Source organism: Bolinopsis microptera, unplaced genomic scaffold (genome assembly GCF_026151205.1).
Source record: "Bolinopsis microptera isolate Bmic1 unplaced genomic scaffold, MBARI_Bmic_1.0 sca24, whole genome shotgun sequence".
Classification (NCBI taxonomy): Eukaryota; Metazoa; Ctenophora; class Tentaculata; order Lobata; family Bolinopsidae; genus Bolinopsis; species Bolinopsis microptera.
The window spans coordinates 12,074-33,935 of NW_026971796.1; the positions used below are offsets into that span (position 1 = coordinate 12,074).

At 37.1% G+C, this 21,862-nt stretch overlaps 1 protein-coding gene across 1 annotated transcript in view; it reads left to right on the plus strand.

Annotated features, from left to right (window-relative positions):
- Positions 1-2,054: 2,054 nt before the first annotated feature.
- The window catches only part of LOC134825708 (fibronectin type-III domain-containing protein 3A-like), a 33,998-nt gene continuing 14,190 nt past the window's right edge, over positions 2,055-21,862 (plus strand). The window contains exons 1-13 of the mRNA XM_063837919.1: positions 2,055-2,080; positions 15,623-15,679; positions 16,052-16,173; positions 17,010-17,147; positions 17,346-17,469; positions 17,583-17,748; positions 17,930-18,068; positions 18,264-18,436; positions 18,650-18,780; positions 19,479-19,600; positions 19,823-19,961; positions 20,110-20,281; positions 20,451-20,596. Coding sequence (XP_063693989.1) covers positions 15,643-15,679; positions 16,052-16,173; positions 17,010-17,147; positions 17,346-17,469; positions 17,583-17,748; positions 17,930-18,068; positions 18,264-18,436; positions 18,650-18,780; positions 19,479-19,600; positions 19,823-19,961; positions 20,110-20,281; positions 20,451-20,596 — 1,609 coding nt within the window. The 5' untranslated portion in view covers positions 2,055-2,080; positions 15,623-15,642. The remainder of the gene's footprint in view (positions 2,081-15,622; positions 15,680-16,051; positions 16,174-17,009; positions 17,148-17,345; positions 17,470-17,582; positions 17,749-17,929; positions 18,069-18,263; positions 18,437-18,649; positions 18,781-19,478; positions 19,601-19,822; positions 19,962-20,109; positions 20,282-20,450; positions 20,597-21,862) is intronic.

Genomic DNA, 21,862 nt, shown 5'->3' on the forward strand with positions numbered 1-21,862 from the left:
CAGGGGGGGGGGGCACCGATGTGATCCCCTTTAACCTGTCAATTGATATATAAATCATATATAAATTGGCAACTACACTACAGGGGGGGGGGGGGGGGGCCAATGGCATAAAATGGAGACTTTTTCTATGGAGAAAATGGAAAAACCCATGAGTAATTCTCCATTTTCTCCATTTTATGCCATGAATTTTGTCTTTGAAATTTCATCTTTAACACCATTTAACACCTAAATTGGACATCCTAACATATTTATTTACGCTTAGTAAGTAAGTAAGTAAGTAAAGATTATGACATTACATCATCACAAGTGTCTAAAAAAATATCATTGCACTAAATAGAAAAATAATTCAAATAGATATATTCTTCCATCAACATTAATAATTTATTAAATTCAATTTTATTAATTAATAAAATCTAATGCATTATATATAAATAATAAATTAAAACTTCCCAGTGGAATAAAGATTTATAAAACGTTTCTTTGCCACAAAAGTATGAAACCAAAGATATTCATTATGTGTCTCCTTATTGCTTAAATAACTGGGTCCTTCAATTTTCCCTAAAACTTCGTTCGAAACATTCCAAAAATAAAAATCATTTACACTGTTTTTACTAGGGGTTACGCTAGGGGTTACACTTACTAGGGGCGTAACAAGCTTGTGAAAGCTCATAGTAGGCTACTAGATGCTTATACTAGGTTAGTAGAGGCACACTTCAGGCAAACTCATAATTACTCAAGCCTAGTGTAAAGTTATTTCTACAGGCTACAGCAGGAGTGAGTAATAGGGGAGAGTAATAGGCACTGAGAAGTGAGACCTACATCCTCGACAGTCGAAACAAGCTCGCACTGCAAAGGGGAGGCCTGCCTTCCGAGATCGCATTACCAGGGGGAAGCCTCGAATCCAAATTTGTGTATCGAGGGGTAGGGGCAGACTTCGATAAACCGAAAAACCAAAAAAATTTTCGGCTAATAATGAAGAGGGTAGTATGAAACGTGGGGAAAGTGGTTTTTAGAAAAACTTTGAAAAATTTTGACTTAGAAAATTTTCGGCCCGAGTCATTCTCGATACGTACCTCCAGTGGCGTAACGTTGCCTGTTGGCGCCCCCCTGCCGAAAAGGCGCCCCCCTGTTGGCGCCCCCTCTCCTTTTGGTGCCCCTCCCTAAAATTGAACAAATTAGGCGATTTAAGAGGATACCTCTCGTATCAAGAGCTCCCGATTCCGAGCTCGTGTTGCAAAGGGGAGGCCTGCCTTCCGAGATCGCATTACCAGGGGGAAGCCTCGAGTCAAAAATTGTGTACCGAGGAGTAATTTTCTAAGTCAAAATTTTTCAAAGTTTTTCTGAAAAACACTTTTCTCCACGTTTCATGCTACCTTGTTCATTATAAGCCGAAAATATTTGTTCGGTGAAAATTTTTCAAAGTTTTTCTGAAAACCGCTTTTCTCCACGTTTCATGCTACCTTGTTCATTATAAGACGAAAATATTTGTTCGGTGAAAATTTTTCAAAGTTTTTCTGAAAACCGCTTTTCTCCACGTTTCATGCTACTCTGTTCATTATTTGCCGAAAATATTTTTTCGGTTTTTCGAAGTCCACACCTTCCCCTCGATACACAATTTTGGACTCGAAGTAATGCGATCTCGGAAGGCAGGCCTCCCCTTTGCAACACGAGCTCGGAATCGGGAGCTCTCGATACGGGAGGTACATATCGAAAATGACTCGGACCGAACATTTTCTAAGTCAACATTTTTCAAAGTTTTTTCTGAAAACCACTTTTCTCCATGTTTCATGATACTCTGTTCATTATTGGCCGAAAATATCTATTTTAAAAATAATTTTTCTCGAAATTCTAAATTTTTCAGGTTTTCAATGGCATAAAATGGCATAAAATGGCATAAAATGGAGACTATTTCTATGGAGAAAATGGAAAAACCTATGAGTAATTCTCCATTTTCTCCATTTATGCCATTGGCCCCCCCCCCACTACAGGTGAGGCTACATTTAATTATTAAATTGATTTGATTTCACTCTTTTATACCTTTTTAATACTTTCAACACTACTATATAACAAATAATTTGAGGTATGTGTAATGTTGAACGATAACTGACGACAAGTGACAAGTGAAATAGCACAGACCCGAGAAGTCCTGCTTCTCCTCTCCAGACCCGAGAAGTCCTGCTTCTCCTTCCCCTCTTCACAAATCTATTAAGGGAGTCAGACCCACAAGTTCTGAACCTTTCCGGTTGGTGATTAAGTTTGATTTTTTGATAGAAACAAACCTGTTCTAGACGTGTTCCAGTCTTCGCTTTGAGCTATCATGAGCTCAACACCTTTATCTGATTTATCTATCCCTCAGATTAACCTGATACTAAAGAAACTGCACCTGAAAGCACCAAGTGCCTACGACGAAGATGGACGGCTCGAGCTCCTTCGTTGCAGCGCTATCTTTGGCAGACATCTGTCAGGTTATGAGAATGGTGCAATATTGGGAAAGTTTGACAGAAATGGGAACTTTATTGACTTTGAAACTGATGATGATGCGGTTAGTGGTATTTTCCCCAATGCAGATGGTAAAAAAACTTTACGATACCCATGTGTTGTATGCGCAGGTGAAGTTACAGATGACCGCAATGATACTGGGTTTGGATTGCATTGTAGTGGCTGTGAAAACTTTTTTCATAACAGTTGCAACGATCACCCTATAAGTGCTAAGCTTTATGATGAACTCAAAGATTCCCCTAGCTATATCAAAACATTTTGTCCCAATTGTAACCATGCCATGAATGATGTTGCTACACAGCTTAGGCGTATTCACCGAAAAGTCACAAGTATGACAACCAAAGTGGAAGAACACTCAGACAAAATCGACAAAATCGGTGATTTAAAAAGCTATTCCTCTGCTCTTACTGGTAATAAGTCGCATATTAACAAGGCTACAAACCAACTTGTTAAACAGCTCTCTACACAAAACAAAGCTGTGAAAGTTGAGGAAACAGAAGAAAGGAACAAAAGAACTCTACTGGTACGGAAGCCCATGAATGCTGACATCAGAGACAGTAAAGGTATAAGGAAGGCATTCAACAAGGAATATCCAGGTGTTATTATCAGGAACTGCAGGGTAACTGCTGGGGGTTCCTTCAAGATCGAACTTGATAATCCAGAGGAAACTAAAACGGTGTCAGATAATTGGAAGAGAGAGCTATTTGGTGGTAACGAAGGGGTCGTGTCTCCTGATTCCTTGAACACAAGCGGAATTGTGAAACATGTTTATCTTGATGCATCAGAAGAGGATATAAAAAAATCAATCATGGATAAATATAATGCTGTATCCGATGTAGACTTCTTCAAGAGAAATGGCACGTTTAGTGGGACTATGAAGGTGACATTCAATACTAGAAAAGACCTCTTGGAAAGTATTTCTAGTAGGATTAAGATCATTGAACAACGATTCATGATTGAGGAGTTTAAGCCTGTTCCAAGAGTAATCAAATGCAATAGATGCCAAGTCTTTGGACACATTGCAAGGCGCTGCCGCAGTGAAACTAGCCAATGTGGAAAGTGTGGCGAAAAAGGACATGAAAGCAATGCATGTGTAAGCTTATCAAAGAAATGTGTTCACTGCAAAAAGGATGGGCATATTACTGGGGACAAATCCTGTGAAGTGATGAAACAGAAACTGGATGAAATCAAACAACGAACACAATATGCATTCTAAGGTTACACCTCAACTCAGTGGATCCACACTATCTACCAAGCTTGGTTATAATCTATGTTCTATCAATATTTGTGGGATGTCGGACAGAAGTCGCTTTGCACTAGACAAGTACTGTTATGAAAGTAGTATAGATATATTAGCTGTCCAGGAATCATACACTTCTGATGAAAGCAACCTAGATCTCAAGTACATGAATTATGTAACAGATTGCAATTCATCCATTAACAGAGGTGCAATGATATATGTCAACACACGAAAACTTAGCATAACACCATTAGTCGAAATATCGAAACTATCTAAAAACATTGATGCAGCTTGGAGCATTGTTACTGGGAAGGCATTCCGATTCATTGTGGGCTCAGTTTATCTTAAGCTTAACTATAAAGATGCTGTGAAGGACTTACTGGCTATGCTTGAAAGTGCAAAGAAGCTGTCTGCCCAATTGAACGCCAAGGGAGTAATAGCTTTTGGTGACTACAATGCAAGACATCAGATATGGGGTGATAATACTGATAACTCTTATGGAAAGCAGATTGCCACTGAACTGAAGTTTCAAGACTACACCATCATAAGTAGTGCAGAACCAACATTTCTATCGGACAATGGAAATAGCTTGATAGACTTTATGATAACATCTACAGCAACAGAACATCTATTTACTGATATGAAAACAGATGTTGATGCAGAACTATTCTCAGGTGCTCCAATACGTGGTCATGTGCCCATTTTATCATCAATATCAACAGTATGTGCGGAAAACTCACCAGCGCCCCCCAAGCTGAAAATCGACATAAGCTCAATCGACTGGGCAAAATGGTCAGATTATATTGAGGATGATCTAGCAGCTAAGAAAACTGACTTCTTTAACAGTGATGCTACATCTCAATGGAACATCATCAACACAACAATCCATGCAGCAACATCTAAGTTTGCAACACACAAGAAATCCACACCACATAGCAAGCCTTACTGGACAGATAGACTTTCCCAAATGTCTAAAGCACTTAGAGAAGCAAAAAGATTATACATGAAACGTAACACTTTGTCAAACAAAGCTGCCCTAGATCATGCCAAAGATATGTTTGATGAAACAAGGAAAAAAGAGTGTCAAAAGTTCATTTTAACAAAAACCAACAATCTTAACGCTTCCCAGTGCACAAAGTTTTGGAAAGAATTCAATCGGATGTTTTCTAAAAAACGTGACAATAAGGTAGAGCCCTTCAAGAAAGCAGATGGTGATCTCATTACAGATTCTAAGGATATTGAAGAAATTCTATTTGATAGCTTCTTCGCAGGTAAACATTTGCTGGAGAAAGGAACAGACTTCGATGCAAAGTTCTATGAAGATGTCAATAGAATTTATACGGAATGTCTTGAATGTAATGAAAATGATCCCCAAGACTCTACGTACACAACCAACGATGAAAATTATATGCTAAATCGTGAGATAACAAAAGGTGAACTTCAACATTTCTTCAAAAACTATCAAACAGCAGGAAAAAGCTTTGATAACGTTGAATTTCACCCTGTAATGTTAAAGAAATTGGGAGGAACTGCCTGTGAATGTATTCTTACACTGTTGAATTCATGCTTGAAGACTGGCCACTGGGTTTGGGATATTGCTGACGTAATATTTCTAAAGAAAGACGGTAAAACTGACTACAGCAAAGCAGGATCATATCGACCGATTTCTATAACATCCTATATCGGTAAGGTGTTTGAACAAATAATTGCCAGCAGATTAGAAGAACATTTCAAGATGAAGGGCCTTAGTGATGAGTATCAAGAAGGGTTCACTAAAAAGCGCAACACTGTTCGCTATCTAAACAGACTAGATAATGATGTTCGTAGTCATCTTCAGAAGAAATACACGGTCATCTGTCTCTTTATAGATTTTGAAAAGGCTTTCGATAGTGTTTGGAAAAAAGGTCTCATGAAAAAATTGTCGGATTTTGGAGTGTTGGGAAGTTTATGGAAACTTATAAACAGCTTTCTGTTCAACAGAAAAGTTCGCCTTATATTCAACAACTATACTGGGTTCATTAGAGCATGTAGAGAATTTGGTCTACCACAAAGTTCGGCACTGTCTCCAATTCTCTTTAAATTCTATTTACATGACCTTGCACAAGATCTTTCTCTCAACCCAGATGTAGGGGTTTACAAGTTTGCAGATGATGGAACATTAAGAGTCAGAGGTGAAACCACACACCAGTGTCTTCTGAACCTACAAATGACATGCGATGCTATCTATAAATGGAGTATAACGTGGAGAATGATAATAAACTGTGATCCTGGAAAGACTGAACTAATTGGATTTGGTACCGCAGAAAACGATGCAAAGCTTCTTCCAGTGTCATTTCATCTTGGCAGCAACAAGATCCTGTTTGTCGAAAAGACCAAAGTATTAGGCTTGATAATGGATAGGAAGCTCACTTACATTGATCATGCAAAGGATATTAACAGAAAGATACTTGGCCGGTGGGCTACAATATGCAAATATACAAACCGCAACTGGGGATTCAGACAACATGTCATCGTCAGGCTAATTGAAGTTCTCATATATTCACGAATTCATTACGCTGGAACTGTCTGGATCAATAATCGAAGTATCAAAGAAGTCGAAAGTGCTTGGTATAGGACTATTAAGGCAGCTTTGGGTGCAGTGTTCAATGTAAGAATGTCCACAGCTGAAATGATATTAGGTGTGTTGCCACTAACCATATCAAACAAAGTGAACTCGGTGAAGCACCTCCTAAAACTAAATATATTTCCTGATAAAGAGGATCCACTGAAAAAACTCATCGATGCCCAAACCCAATCAGGCAGTTATAGCCCACTCACTGGAAAGATAAAAGATGTATTTCAGTTTCTATTGTGGAAATCTTCGATACACCCTGAACACTTCACCAAGGAGGATCAAAACATCATAAACAACCATGACCTTGAGAAATTCTCCAGTTTATCAACAAAAGGATGCAGCTACAGTAAATTGGTTATGAAACATTACAGTGAACAGCTTTGGCAATCTTCCATAAACAGCCAGTATCAGTTGGAAGGTTATACAGAGGCACCTACAGTGAGCACCACAAAGCTTAAGTTTCCGCCCAAAACAACAAGGCAACTTGAAACCCTATTCCTAAGTCTGTTCTACCCCAACAACATCATGAATGAATTTCTTCACCGGTTCAACAGCAGCAAATTTGATTCTCCACTGTGTGAATGTGGACGAGGGGAGCAAAACTCACTTCACCTGCTTATCTTCTGTCATGATATAAAACTAAATAAAAGGAACAGCATGAGTGAGCTTCTCAAAAGACACCCATTCCACAACATCTTTAACCAGGGCTATGGTGGAAATTCAATGTTAATATCATGGAGCAGACTTCGCGAGTTCTTTGATTTAGCGGTTGAAATAACAAGGGATGCAGAAGAATTCCTTCGAACAGAGATAAAACTGTAAACAGTGTGTCATATTCCAACTACTACACCATCCCTATGATTAGTGAGCCGGGTTCAATGTTAGACCGGACGAAGCATATGTATCGTGAGCCGGGTTAATCAAGACCGGACGAAAAAATGGTTACATCTCAACAACGGATAATACTACAGAGGTGCCATTACAGTTAAATTCTGTTACCTGAACTCTAATAAACAGTTTTGATATTATAGCATATACTATAATATCATGAAAGATATTTTACGACAAATAGAGGTTGTTTACTCATTTATACACCAAAGGTTGGTGTTATTTTAACTAATTTATTATTGTTAATAAAGTTTATATATTGAGAATTTTATACAGTAGTCTATAGACCAATTAAATTATTTTACTGGTCACGTGTATGGTTAAGAGTTTTATGACATTGAATGAATCTATTTATTACGAGTATTAAGGACTGCTAGTATATTTTATTTATTTGTTTTCACTTCTGCACGTTTAGGCAGTTGCTCTTGTGACCAGAGTTTTAGAGTTATATATATATATATATCTTTTATACCTCAATTTTTTATATATCCTGTCATCACTGCTAGAGTAATGAATAATCTGTGTTTATTAGCGTATCTTGCGATACATCACAATGCGATGATATTATGTAGACATGTGTGATGAAATGATGTCATAAATTTTACTTTATTTAACTCTACTTTTACTTTATCTAATGTATCGAAGCCTTTTAAAAGCACGTCTTCACGTGCATTCTAGACATTAGTGATGATTAGTTTTAGATTAGATTAGATTAAGAATAATGACATAAACATCATCACTAGTTTTAAACATTCTTTCTGATTTCCTCATTATCAGAACTGTGAACATTTCACAGCCTTCGTCATTAAAAAAACAAACAAATTCTATAACTAACATAATTGTCATAATTTATTTACATATAAAAAAGTTTAAAAAGTTAAAAACCATTAATTTAAAAATAACTAAATAAAAACAAATTCATGAGATATTTATTCCCTTTCTCTTGGCAACACACGGATTTTTATGTAAATATTGAACTTGTTGCTTCTTCTTTTCGATATAATTTACACCCTCTATTTTAGCTAAAACTATATTTGACACTTCCCAAAAGTTGCCTGTGTCTACTAAATTATTAGTCTTTTTAAATTCTTCTAGATTAATTTTAAAATCAATAACAGACACTGAATTTCTAACAAAAGATGGCAATTTATTCCAAAAGCTGATAACACGCTCTGATAAAAAATTATTAGACAAGGTTTTAATATTTCTATCAATATTGTTAGATTTAGTGCTAACAATTTTATCTCCCGATCTACTTAAATTGAAAATATCTTTTCCATACTCAACCAATCCATTTACAATTTTGTAGGCTTCAATCAAATCTCCTCTAACCCGTCTCTCTGCGAGTGTTGTAATCTGTAAGGCATCCAACCTTTCACTGTAAGGTAGTGTTCCAATATCATCAATAAGGCGTGTGAACCTTCTCTGGACATTTTCCAGTTCAATGATAGTAGCCCAATTCCCATGGCAGGCAGGTGGAGACCACAACTGAGCACAATACTCCAAGTGGGGTCTTATTATAGTTTTATAAACATTTCTCATAACGTTAAGTTCTCTTATAATGAGATTCCTTGTAACCCATGCAATCATACTGTTTGCTTTACTAATACAACTTTTAATATGTTTCGACCATTTCAAATCTGAAGAAGTTAAAACTCCAAGATCTTTCTCTGCTTCAATACATTCAAGTGTAACACCACTAAATACATATTCTTGAAGGGGATTTTCGTTAAATGGAACATGCATTATTTTGCATTTGCTAGGATTAAACTTTAACAGCCACACATTTTGCCAGTTTTGCAAGCTTTCTAACATATTGAAAGTGCTTTCAGTGTCATTGGCATCCATAATAACTTTAAGATCATCTGCAAACAGTTTTGATATACCATTAATACAATCAGGCAAGTCATTGATAAAAATGACAAACAATAAAGGACCTAAAACAGACCCTTGTGGGACGCCTGATAAAACATCACGAAGGTAGGAATATGCTCCACCAACAAATGTCTTAAATCTTCTTCCAGATAAAAAGTCTTTCACAATATCTAAAGTGTTGCCACTTATACCCAAATTTCTCATTTTTGTAAGTAGTCTATGATGTGGAACACTGTCAAATGCTTTACAAAAATCTAAGTAAAACAAATCTACGGGTGCACCATCTTCTAATAGTTCGATGATACATTCTACACTCTCTAATAGATTAGATAAACAAGATTTACCTTCTACAAATCCATGCTGGTTTGGATTTATCTTTTTACTAACAAAACTCATAATATGCCTCCTTACTAATTTTTCATATAATTTACATAAAATGCATGTAAGTGACACTGGTCTGTAATTTAGGGCATCTTTCCGACTACCCTTTTTATAAAGAGATGTAACATTTGCTGTCTTCCACTGTTCTGGAATTTTTCCACTTGAAGCACATGTTTGAAATAATTTAGTCACAGCAGAAACAAAACTTGAATTATGTTCAAGTTCTTTTAATAATTTAGGATGAATGCCATCTGGCCCTTTACTTTTACTAATATTAATTCTTTTCAGTTCTCTGCCAACATCATCCATTGTTATCTCAATATTTTCAATGTGTAACTCATCTGCAATAAAATAACATTCTCTGTTCAAAGGTCCATCTGGTTCTTTGACAAAAACTGAAGCAAAAGCATCAGCCAATACTTCGGCAGTTTCAAAATTACTTTTGGTCAAAGATCCGTCCGGTTTTTCCAGGGATGATACACAACTTTTTAACACTCTTTTCCCTCTTAAATATGCATAAAATGGCTTCGTATTATATTTCATACACTGTGTAATTTTTCTTTCATAATTAACTTTACACTTAAATGACTTACTATCAAACTGTCCTTGTTGGTTCAGTGCAACATTAAGATTTTCAGAAGAAGGGTTATTATCAAAAATATACCAACATTTATCTGTCTTTTTCCTGCATCTTTTTAGGGATGAATTTGCCCAAGGCTCACATTTAAAGTTCTTTTCCGTCGGAACTATATCAGATACTAAGTTAAGCTTTGAGTGTAACTCACTCCACATATCTTCAGAAGTTAAAGTACCCTCACTAAAAGACCAGTCAATTTCAGCTGATCTGTGTAACAATTCTTTGCCAGAGACTTTTCCCCATAACCTTCTAGGCTCCTTTGCAGCCTCATCATCTTGCTTACTGTTACTAAGACTTAGATTTAATTCTACATTAAAACAAACATGATCGCTCTTTCCCAAGGGGGAGACAATCATTACTTCATTGACAATAGCTTCGTTTGTAGAGAGAACCTGATCTAGTGTACTCTCTTGAAGTTTACCGCTGACAACTCTACGTCTGGTAACTTCATCTGTGATATACCAAACCAAGCCATTGTCTTGTACACATTCCATAAAATTCTTTTCTATAATTAAACCCTTGTTACTTGTTCCTAAAGGAGCATTAACAGTTCCACTAAGCCAAGATACATTTGGTAAATTTAAATCTCCAACTAGGATTGATTCAACATTAAAAACAGCTAGTTTTGCAATCATTTTGGTCATTGCATTGTTCTGCGCTTTAGAAAGAGACATTGATCTATAAATACATGCAATATTTACCCTACCAATGTTGCTATCGAATTCAACAGCAATCGAATCAGTGACCCTAAACCAATCTATGACAACTGGGTTCAAAGAGTCTTTAATATAAATAATACAGCCTCCACCACTACTAACAGAACTTTCTCCTACTTCTTCCTTAACTGTAAAATCTCTATCTTTTCTAAATATTTTGAAACCAGGTATGCTAATTTCAGCATCAATAATTTCATTGTTAAAATGAGTTTCATTTATGCAAACAATGTCAGACTGGTACAGCGAAACAGCATTTCTCAATTCACAAAACTTATTATATAACTATTACTGTTACTATAAAACAATTTAAGGTTTAGGTATTCTTTATCTTTGCTTTCTCTGCAAGTCGCTTTCTCCGTTCCTGTCTCACAAAAAATTGGACGTCTCTGTCAGCTCTGTTCAGATCCTGATTGATCCAATAAACTTCTTTCTCTGCTTTTTCAGAATCCACTTCTATCTTCCAACCTTTACCATAGTTACTCCAATGCAATGCAGCCTCTTTTGATTTTAGTTTTACAATCAGCGGTCTAGGTTGATGTTCCCTGCTTTCACCAGATTCAGTTAATTTACCTGCCCGGAAACAGGACACAATCACGTCTTCTTCCATGCCACAGGTTTCATGTAAAAACTTGAGATCATTGCTTTGAGATCTGTTCTCTTTGATAGCCATTTCGGGAACGTGTCTGATGATCACATTACATTCTCTTTTGATCCGTTGGATCTTGTCAGCATCAATCTGTTGGACTGTTGCCTTCACTAATTGAGTTGGTGGCTTGTCACTAATAGTTGCCTGGAGGTCAACCTTCGCTGCATCAACGTAGCTCTTCACTTTTGAAGATGATTCATTGACTATATCTTTTTTGACAGCAGCCATTGCTGTTGGTAACTCGTTCTGCAGACTGTTTTTAACAGCATTGGTAACCGTTTCATTAATGGTTTCACTCAACTTAATCAGCACTGTTGTCGCATTGACAATGCAGTGTGGACACTTATATTGTTTGATCAAATGCACCTGATCCTTGTCAAGTCCTGTCAAGTCCTGTCAGTTAGTGATATATATAAAATTATTCAAACAATATACACATAATAATATAGCAATGACCCTATATAAAATCAACCCTTTTAAGAATTCAAAAAATTCCCTTAACAATTAAAAATTACCCTTGGCCTTGTGGCTCCAAGTTAAGATCTAGACTGTTTATATCAACAATGTTTTTTCTCGCACCTCTGTCTCCACGGAGAGAAATCACTGTTGTTCTGAGAATTTCAAAGCGAGTGATGATTAGTGATGATGTTATGTCATAATTTTTATTTAACTTTACTTTACTTTCACGAATTATTTTTAACAAAGTTAGTTAGTTAATTCAGTATACTACAAACTGTTGCTGCTAGATCAAAGACTCATAGATTTACCACAAATGAGACTGATTTCTTTGCCCAAAGGGTCTTGCGCTATTGGAACAGTCTACCACCACTTGTGAAAGCTAGTGAGTTGGTTACTGGTTTCAAGAGGGGATTAGATGCCTTTCGGCTTCATGAATATCGAGCTAATAAGCTTGGTCATCACTGGGAACTTTCATATGATATATTTGATAGAACTGATGTTACTGTAGCTCACTGGAGTAATTATGTAAATTATATGAAAGATAATCCAATAATAGCTAAGAGGACACAGTAATTTATTGACACTCACAGCTATAATTTTAATCATTGAATCAGTATTTTTATCTGTGCTCTGCGTAATGCATCACATGAATCAGTTTTTAATCTATTAACTTATTACACATTTGTGCTCTGCTTTAGCATCACTTGACTATTTAAAAAATTGTTTGTTCAGGCCATGACCTTATAGTCAGCCGATTGGCCATTGCTATATTATGTGTATATTCTTTGAATATTCTTTTCCAAAAATAATAGCTGAGAGGAAGAAGGTCAATTTAAAAGGCCAATTTTAAAAGAATGTTTAAAACTAGTGATGTTTATGTCATTATTCTTAATCTAATCTAATCTATCTAGTTTATTAAACGTAAAGTTTAAGTCGAGGGTTGAAATACACATGCCTCTTGAAGCCATTTTCAAAAACTATAAACATAGTTTTCAAGAGGTCATAAAGTAAAGTAAAGTAAAACCGATGATTTTTGTAGAGCAAATCGCACTTTTCGATCTATTAATTAGATCGCAGTGCTCACGGCCTGTACTGCGTGAACGACAGAAATATGTTTTAAATTATTTTGCTTCTGAAATTTTGGCTCTAGTAATTAAGAAATGCGACATGTAATTGTAAGATAACAATTAAATAGATCCTGTGCGCGGCGCCTACAGCTGACCTACGAATTTCTGAACAATTGAAAATTGTGGCTGTGTGCGCGGCGTACTGTATATGTGTTTGAAATTGAAATTTGAATTTATTTATGAATATAACATTATGTATTGATTGTTTTGTGGTAAATAAAAAATTTTTCTTTCCTAAAAAAATTTTTCTTTCCTACTCGATCGCGCTGCGCATTTAATAATGTTGAATGCAATCAATAAGTGAAACAATGCATCACTGGGCCAATACTTAACTCAATGGGCCGCGCTTTCACATAGCCATGTGTATACCGATACGCGTACTGCGTGACCAATGACGCGCTTGTTTCACAAGTTGAATATACCTTTTTGCCGCCTCCGGCGGTCGCGCGCTACTGCAAGCGAGAGGGCTCTGGTTAGAGCAAGGCCGCGCTCAGCCTGTCATTCCGCCGAATCTCTATTCGGTTGTTGTTTATGAACATAATAGCCTGAGGTCCCCAGGTAATACTAAACGGGTGATACTCGTAAAATATTTGTTTCAAATATTCAAGACTGTCGACGAGTCCAACTCGGCGCGCGTCTTGGTAGGTTATAAACCTACAAGGCTTACCTGGGGACCCCAGGCTATTATGTTCATAAAGATTCGCTTCGGCGGAGTGACAGGCTGAGCGCCGCCCAGTAACTACAAGGCCAATACGAGCCTTGTAGTTACTGGGCCGTCAATCAAAATAATTGTTTCTAAACATGTAAAAAATGCTGTTTGTCTCTCCGATCATGGGTAATATACATTAATAATGTGTTACCTAGCTTGCTAGTCCATAGTTAGTTACTTGCATTCTCTGTGCCACAGGGATGCCATAGTTGATATTGTATCACGTCGTGACCCCCATCGTCGTTTCACTATAGAGTTTCAAGCTGTAGAGTTTCTACGATACAGGGGGAGCTGCGCACTCGTGCGCAGCGGGTCATATAACGTATGACAAAGTTAATAGTGCAAAGAAACATATATAATAGTTATAACTGCATTGCTAACTGCTGCTGACTGTTGCTGACTGCTGCTAACTAGACTGTTCATGTTGATTGACGATGTCAACCCATCAAGATCGTTGCAAATAGTTTAAAAAGTGTTCAAAATTAGGAATATTTTGTAAAATGCGCTTATTTATTTCATTTTTGGTACTTTAATGTTTTGTCATCAAAAGATTGTTTCAAAAATATTATAAAATATGACTAATTTAAATAAAAACAATTCAGTTATGGCTGAGAAATGATTTCAAAATAAAACTATACAACCAAAATTTTAGTCGCGCCGCGCATATTTTCGTCGATTTATTAAAATCGAGCGCTAAAGCAAATAATGTCACATTTTTACACTAAATAATTACCTTGAAACTGTTTTCTAAAACATCTTTGGCCCCAATTTGAATATTGTTTCGGTGTTTAATTTGATTATTAGCTGTTTTCATGTATTCACATTGATATGATATGGAGTACTCATCCATAGTAATTTTCATCGTTTTTATCGCATGCCTTATCACTTATCCCTAAAATGTCGTCTCTACATATACGTTTTTATCGTCACCATGCTTTATTTATTCGTGATTGGTTGATACTGAGAAGCTTCTATTTAAAAATATTCCAAAATCTCTTTTATATTCTGATGATTTTCCGTTTATCAAAGCTTTCTTTGGGAATAGAACTTTGAGTACCTCAATCGTGTCTTGTGCCATCTTCTGTGACCTTGTAAGATGGTCATGGAAGAAAAATTCAGTCAAAACAGTGAAATTTGGGTCGTGGAAAGCTGAAATTCGAATATGTCTTACTGGTAGGACATATTCAAAATTTTCATTGCATCAACGTTTTCTCCAGACGTACTGATTCCGGTACCCTGATGGCATCTTGTGTCACTCTCACCGACTTCACTGAATGGTCACTGGTCAACATTTCAGTAAAAACCACGAAATTTCTATCAAGGGGACGACAGAAAAGCTACTCTTCAAAAATCCTCCAAAATCTCTTTTGAGAAGCTTCTATTTAAAAATATTCCAAAATCTCTTTTATATTCTGATGATTTTCCGTTTATCAAAGCTTTCTTTGGGAATAGAGCTTTGAGTACCTCAATCGTGTCTTTTGCCATCTTCTGTGACCTTGTAAGATGGTCATTGAAGAAAAATTCAGTCAAAACAGTGAAATTTGGGTCGCAGAAAGCTGAAATTCGAATATGTCCTACCGGTAAGGCATATCCAAAATTTTCAGTGGGAATCATAGCTTTAGTACCTCAAAATTTTCGTTGCGAATATTTTCTGCCATACAAACGTTCCGCGACGAAAATGTTCGTCTCCGCTTGAACCAGTAAAAATGTAGAATGACCAAACTTTATAGTAATAATAAGATATTATCGTTTGTTAAATGATATTGTGATATGGTTAAATTATTCGATCATAGATTGTTTATGATTAATCTAATTTAATAATTAATCTAAGCATCTGTCACGTGTTATGAAATGACAGATGAAGAACATGAAGAGCCAGCGAGTCAAAGTTAGTACAACTTCTGCCATGATTTATAAATGATTGATAATTTATTTATAATTGATTTACAATTGATTTACAATTGATTTACAATTGACATAATTAATGCTATCAACCTGGGGGCAACATACTTATAATAGACTAGAACAGTAAAATAGAAGTAAGTAAATAGAATTTCTAAGTCATGCTTCTGACCAGTTCTTGATCTTATACAATACACTAGCTTGAATAATGAACTACTCTGAGGCATGATACATGAACATTGAACAATGAATGGAAATCTGAGAACAGTGAGTTTAACTGAACAGCCAAGCTGCTGTGTCGACTCTGCAAACAATTGAACATTCTAAATGATAATGATACAAACACATATCTTTTCAGCACCAGAAATCGTGCCCAGTGGCAGTACAGAGCCTCCTCGTGTTGCTTTTACTCTTCAAGGCGCTGTCGCCTCCAGCGACCACTCCCACTTCCACCACCACGTCTTCAGACACCGCACTGAGGTGAGTTACCTTAAAGTTACCTTAAAGTTACCTTGAAGTTACCTTAAAGTTACCTTGAAGTTACCTTAAAGTTACCTTGAAGTTACCTTAAAGTTACCTTAAAGTTACCTTAAAGTTACCTTAAAATTACCTTAAAGTTACCTTAAAGTTACCTTAAAGTTACATTAAAGTTACATTAAAGTTACCTTAAAGTTACCTAAAAAGTTACCTAAAATCGTTGACGTTCAGTTTGTAAATTATAAATTGTCCGAAATTTGCACTTTAGTACCTAAAGATTTTAACTTTTACACCATTGCTTATATTTGAGATTAGCATTTAGGTCTTGGATGTCTGGAGAATAAGCGAAATTAATTTTCATTATAATTTTACATGCATTTTGCGCTAAAACATTAGTATTACTCAGATTCGCTACATAATATACCCCAATATACCCCCTTATATTTGAATACTTAGTAAGTAGTACTCAGATTCGCTACATACCCCCTTATATTTGAATACTTAGTAATAAGTAGTGTGACCATTTTGCACCACTCACCACCGTCTTGTAAACTGATATTTGTAAACTTTTAATATCTAACTAACACCTGTACTACATTACTACGTACCAGTTACTACATAACTACATAGCACAGACCGCAACATACCTTATAGGTTACATGTTAACTTAAGAAATGCTCATGTCTGGGATTCATAATATAAGCATGATTACTGATTTAAGGTACCAGTAGTACCGTTCACGCTCTACTTATGTACCAATGTAACTTATATAACTTAATATGTTATAACTTATGTAATTAGATAATTTATAAGTTGATACTATTTGTGTTTGTTTACAGAGTCAAGATAAACCAGTCCGGTTTAAAGACAGCAGAGCAAACGAACAAGCAGAGAAGCTGCGTGAGAAGTTGCGCGAGCGCCAGCTCAGTGGGGCTGCTCAGAATGATGCGCCTGAAACAATTCTTGTTCCCTGCCACGTTAGTCCTTTTTTACTGGCCGATTAATTTTACCATATTGGTTGGTCCTAGTTGTGCTACAATAATCAAGATGATGTATCACTACAGAATTCTGTGTACTATCTAAAAACGCTGAAGTAATCATAAGTACTTTAAAAACGTTTTTCCAGTACATTTAGAAATTTAATGCGTTTTCAAAATTTATTTTAACAACCGCAGGGAACCTGCAAATTCAAACAGGGCAGCGGAGAAGCTGGGGCATCTGAAGACACTGAAGTTTTTGATGATGATGCGGACGAGATTCTACAGCAGCTTTTATCAAACATCACATCACTTAGCGTCGGTCAGTTGGATTATCTCTCTTTACTTTCACTTTCACTTTCACTAGGTTGGATCATCTCTCTTTGAATACCACGTGTCTTTACATCACACACCACGTGACACATTTCCTCTCAGGCAGTATATCAGGGGACAGCGCGGTTGTTTCTTGGGACGAGCTGGATATAGAAGGATGTGTTTATTCTCTAAACCTGACCACTGGGCGCAATACATCTGTTATAGAGGAAGTGGAAACTCCGCACATTTTGTCAGATTTAGTTCCTGGTACTCAGTATTCTGTTTGGTAAGTCTCCCACGGATTTTGGGGATAGAACAATGCTGCTGTAAATGGAGGTTTACAATAATTTGAAATTTGAAATAAAGCGGGGTTTGTAGTATATCAGTGTTTTATTGTACTCAATTAACAATATAATCTTGAATAGGTAAATCTCATCCTCACCCCCACTAATAGCAACTACCCACAGTGTAAACGCAGTTTGTGGCAGTATAACTGGAGCAGCCAGCTCCCCACAAGAGTTCACCACCCTCTCCACCTCACCCTCTAAACCACAGCCTCCTCGACCTGGGGGTGCTACTAAATCCTCTCTCAACGTCAAGTGGAACGTTAGTAACCGTCACGTGGTGTGACGTCATGTCACGTGTTACTTTAATACAGACAAATTCTAACGTCGACACAACGAGCTTACAAAGAATTTACATTTTACAACCCTTCTAAAGTCCATTATGTGTCCTCAACTGTGTCCTCAACTGTGTCCTCAACTGTGTCCTCAACTGATAATAACCAACTTGTCCCACCAGACTACAGCTAATAACGGGTGTGCAATAACCCACTACATCCTCTACTGGGACGAAGGGGGAGGAGAGTGGAGGGAGCTGGTTAGGTGTTACGAGAGACAATACAAAATAACAGGACTCAAGCCGGGGACTGAGTACAATTTCTCTGTGTCTGCTGTTAACGAGATGGGGGAGAGGTGAGTTACTTGTCACGTGGTGTGACGTCATATTCATGTCACGTGGTGTGACCTTGCACTAATTGTTTTATGTTTCCATATTTCTGCGAAACATTTAAATTCAAGTTATTTATTTTAAACGTACTGTTCGATTTATAGTTTTCCCCTGAAAAAATAACTATCACGTGTTATAACGTCACACTACACGTATTATGACGTCACACTTTATTTCAGTGAGAGGAGTGAGACAGGAACTTGTCGTACTGGATTTGGAGTTCCCAATCCTCCTACCTGTATCTACCTGGGACAAGCTTCAGAGACTTCTCTAACTATTTGCTGGAGTCCTCCTAATGATAACGGAGGAGGTTAGATACTAGATAGTTATCTTCTTTAATTTACTATTAACTTAAATAAAAATAGAGTTAAGTGCAGTGTTATGATGTACATCTGCCGTTTCCTGTGGAGCTGATTGTGAAACAGTTTTTTGAAATTTATTAAATCTGGGGCTGTAGATTATTGCACAATCCTCTGCTCTGAGTAACTATAGGATTTAACTGGTAACTGTGCATTGTGCAATGATACTGATTGGGGGGTCTTTAACCAAGTTAAGTGGACACTTCTTTAATCAAAACTCCATATTTAGCTATAACCCTGCTGCTGCAGTGTTGTAATAATCTGCACACTTTGCACTCTGTGGAGAATCCAGTAACCAGTAGAAACCAGTATCTGTGTGACGTATTGTCTGGGATATTATAGGACCCGAGTTTTAATTATTATAATATGTGCTGTAGTGGGGTGGATGTTATATTCCTCGGATTGCGTCAGCCGCCATACCACGTGATATTACGTCACACCACGTGATATTACGTCACAACACGTGATATTACGTCACAACACGTGTGATAGAGCCTTAGATGGTAGCCGGTAGGTCCCACAAAAGGAGACTGTAGTTGGTGGATCTTTAGAAATGAAGGACACATTCTGTGGGGGGGGGTTCAGATGATGGGGTTTTATTGAGACTCTACTTTATATTATTATATTCACATGTTTACAATGTTTGCAGCGGAAGTGACAGGGTACAACGTGGAACAAGAAACAGAGTACGGTTTTATCAGTGTTTATGACGGAGAATTACAAGAATGCCACATTCCCAACCTCACTAGATCCACCAGATACAAGTTCAGGGTTAGTAACATGTCACGTGACATCTTAGAGAAACATCAAACTCAGAAACTTATATCACGGTTGGCATTCAGGAACTTTGAAACTCATGAATATTTGTGATTGCAAAGGAACTAAACCTATCAAGAATTTCGCTGTAAACATAAATCCAAAATTCTGTGACGTCACACACCACCCTATGACGTCACACACTACCCTATGACGTCACACCATTCTCTCTCTCAGGTTTACTCAGGTAATGTAGCGGGAGAAAGTAAGCCGAGTGCTGTGGTAATGTTCACAACTAGGGCTGGACTTCCTAACCCTCCAGTTAGGGTCAGGGTTGAGGGCAAGGAGAGGAGTGACAGTGCTATTATCGCTTGGGGTCAGACATTTTCTTTGTTTAATATCTTAGGTGGTTTATTTTAGGGGTTTTATTGGAGAATTTTCAATTAAAAGCTTACAAAATACAAACGTATGCTCAATGTTTCTCCGTGAAGTTTAACATTTTAACTAATATTACTCCTCTTCAGAACCCCCAGTACTAGAAGGAGAACAGCAGATTCTACGCTACAATTTGAAGTTAAACACTGTAACTGGATCCGATAGCACAGCTAACAGAGCTAATGGTGATGTACTGGAGTTCCACACTACTGACGATACTAAGATACTCATAAATTCTCTTCTTCCTGGTACACTTTACAGGTGAGAGCCTTACATGACGTCACACCACGAGTTATTACGTCACACCACGTGGCATGACGTCACACCACGTGTTATTATATCGAACCAAGTAACATGACGTCACGTTCACTGACATGCCGTCACATCACGTGGTATGACGTCACACCACAATAATACCTGATTGTTACAGGATCCTAGTGACAGTGGTAACTGCAGGAGGTGAAGGACCCCCCTCTAACCCCTTCAACTTTAAAACCAGACCAGTGAGTCCCAGTGCTCCCGCTCCTCCTACTCTCAGAACAAAACCAAGTCCTTACTCTCTCAACCTACTCTGGGGTATGTTTGGTGTTCTTCTTACTTTCACTTTCACTTTCACTTGGGTATATTGGGCTGACTGGTTTCATAAGTTTATAAGACTGAAGGGGGCCAACATTCAAACACTTCTGTTGTCAACTCTATCTTTTGAGGGCTGTGCCCCTGAACCTCAATATTTTACATTTAGCCCTTTTTTGGTTTGCACCAAATTGGTACAAAAATAAACCCTTGACAATGACGCAGGGTAACCAGTAACGTCAGACAGAAGAATGTCTGACATAACTGTCCAGCTGTCCAGCTGTCTATATAAATTAATTTGAGCGATTTTCAAGATTGCACAGTTTAACCCCCTCTTCTAATACAAGCACCACAAAGTTGTTGCTGATTAATGAAGTGTAGCACCGTGAGCCCTTTTGTTATAAGTTACTTGTACTTTGTAGTTATAATGTGTACATGATACATGCTCTTTGTAGTCACGTGACCGCTAATTTAGTGCAGTGTGTATACCTTGTTTGTACTGTATGTTGTTAAAACCATGTACCGGGTAACTTGTAACTTTTAGTGTCTTGTAGTCACATCACGTGGTGTGACGTCATATCACGTGATTTTACGTCACATCACGTGATTTTACGTCACACCACGTGGTATGACGTCACACCGTCACTAACTTGTAGTGTCTTGTGGTCAGAGTGAGTAGGTCCCATCTGTTATAGTGATGAGAGTAACTATAGTTTAACATTCTGTCTCATCATATGCCTGGTTGTCCCTCTGTTTTGTTTTAAAGACCCGAGGGCCACCCTTAAGGGCTTTGAAACCGGTTTATTGACAATATAATATATAATAAATAAACTGAAATCGTAACATTCATGTCAATACTAACTGAAATAATATAAGCTGTAGTTAAAATAATAATACTTACTGTCACTTAATTAAGATATATGATGTAATAAAATGAATCTCTTTATTTCCACACTAATTCTCACACCAAGCTTTAATTCACACACCAAAACTTAAAATTTTATCAGATTACAAATGTCCTAATATATACGTCTCTTATCTTTTAGTTAAAAAGTCAGGGGTGCAGCCGTTTAACTTCAATTAAGATTAAAACAATTCATCACGCTGGATCACGATGTCATTCTATCAAAATCAGCTAGGCGTTATTTGAATTGATTGCTGGGCTCTGTGTGTAGTACTGTGTAGTGGTAAGTGGGTGTGTGTGCGCGTGGTTGTTATTATGATGCGTTGAGATCAGCTACGTTGATGATATGTGATTGTGCGTGTTGT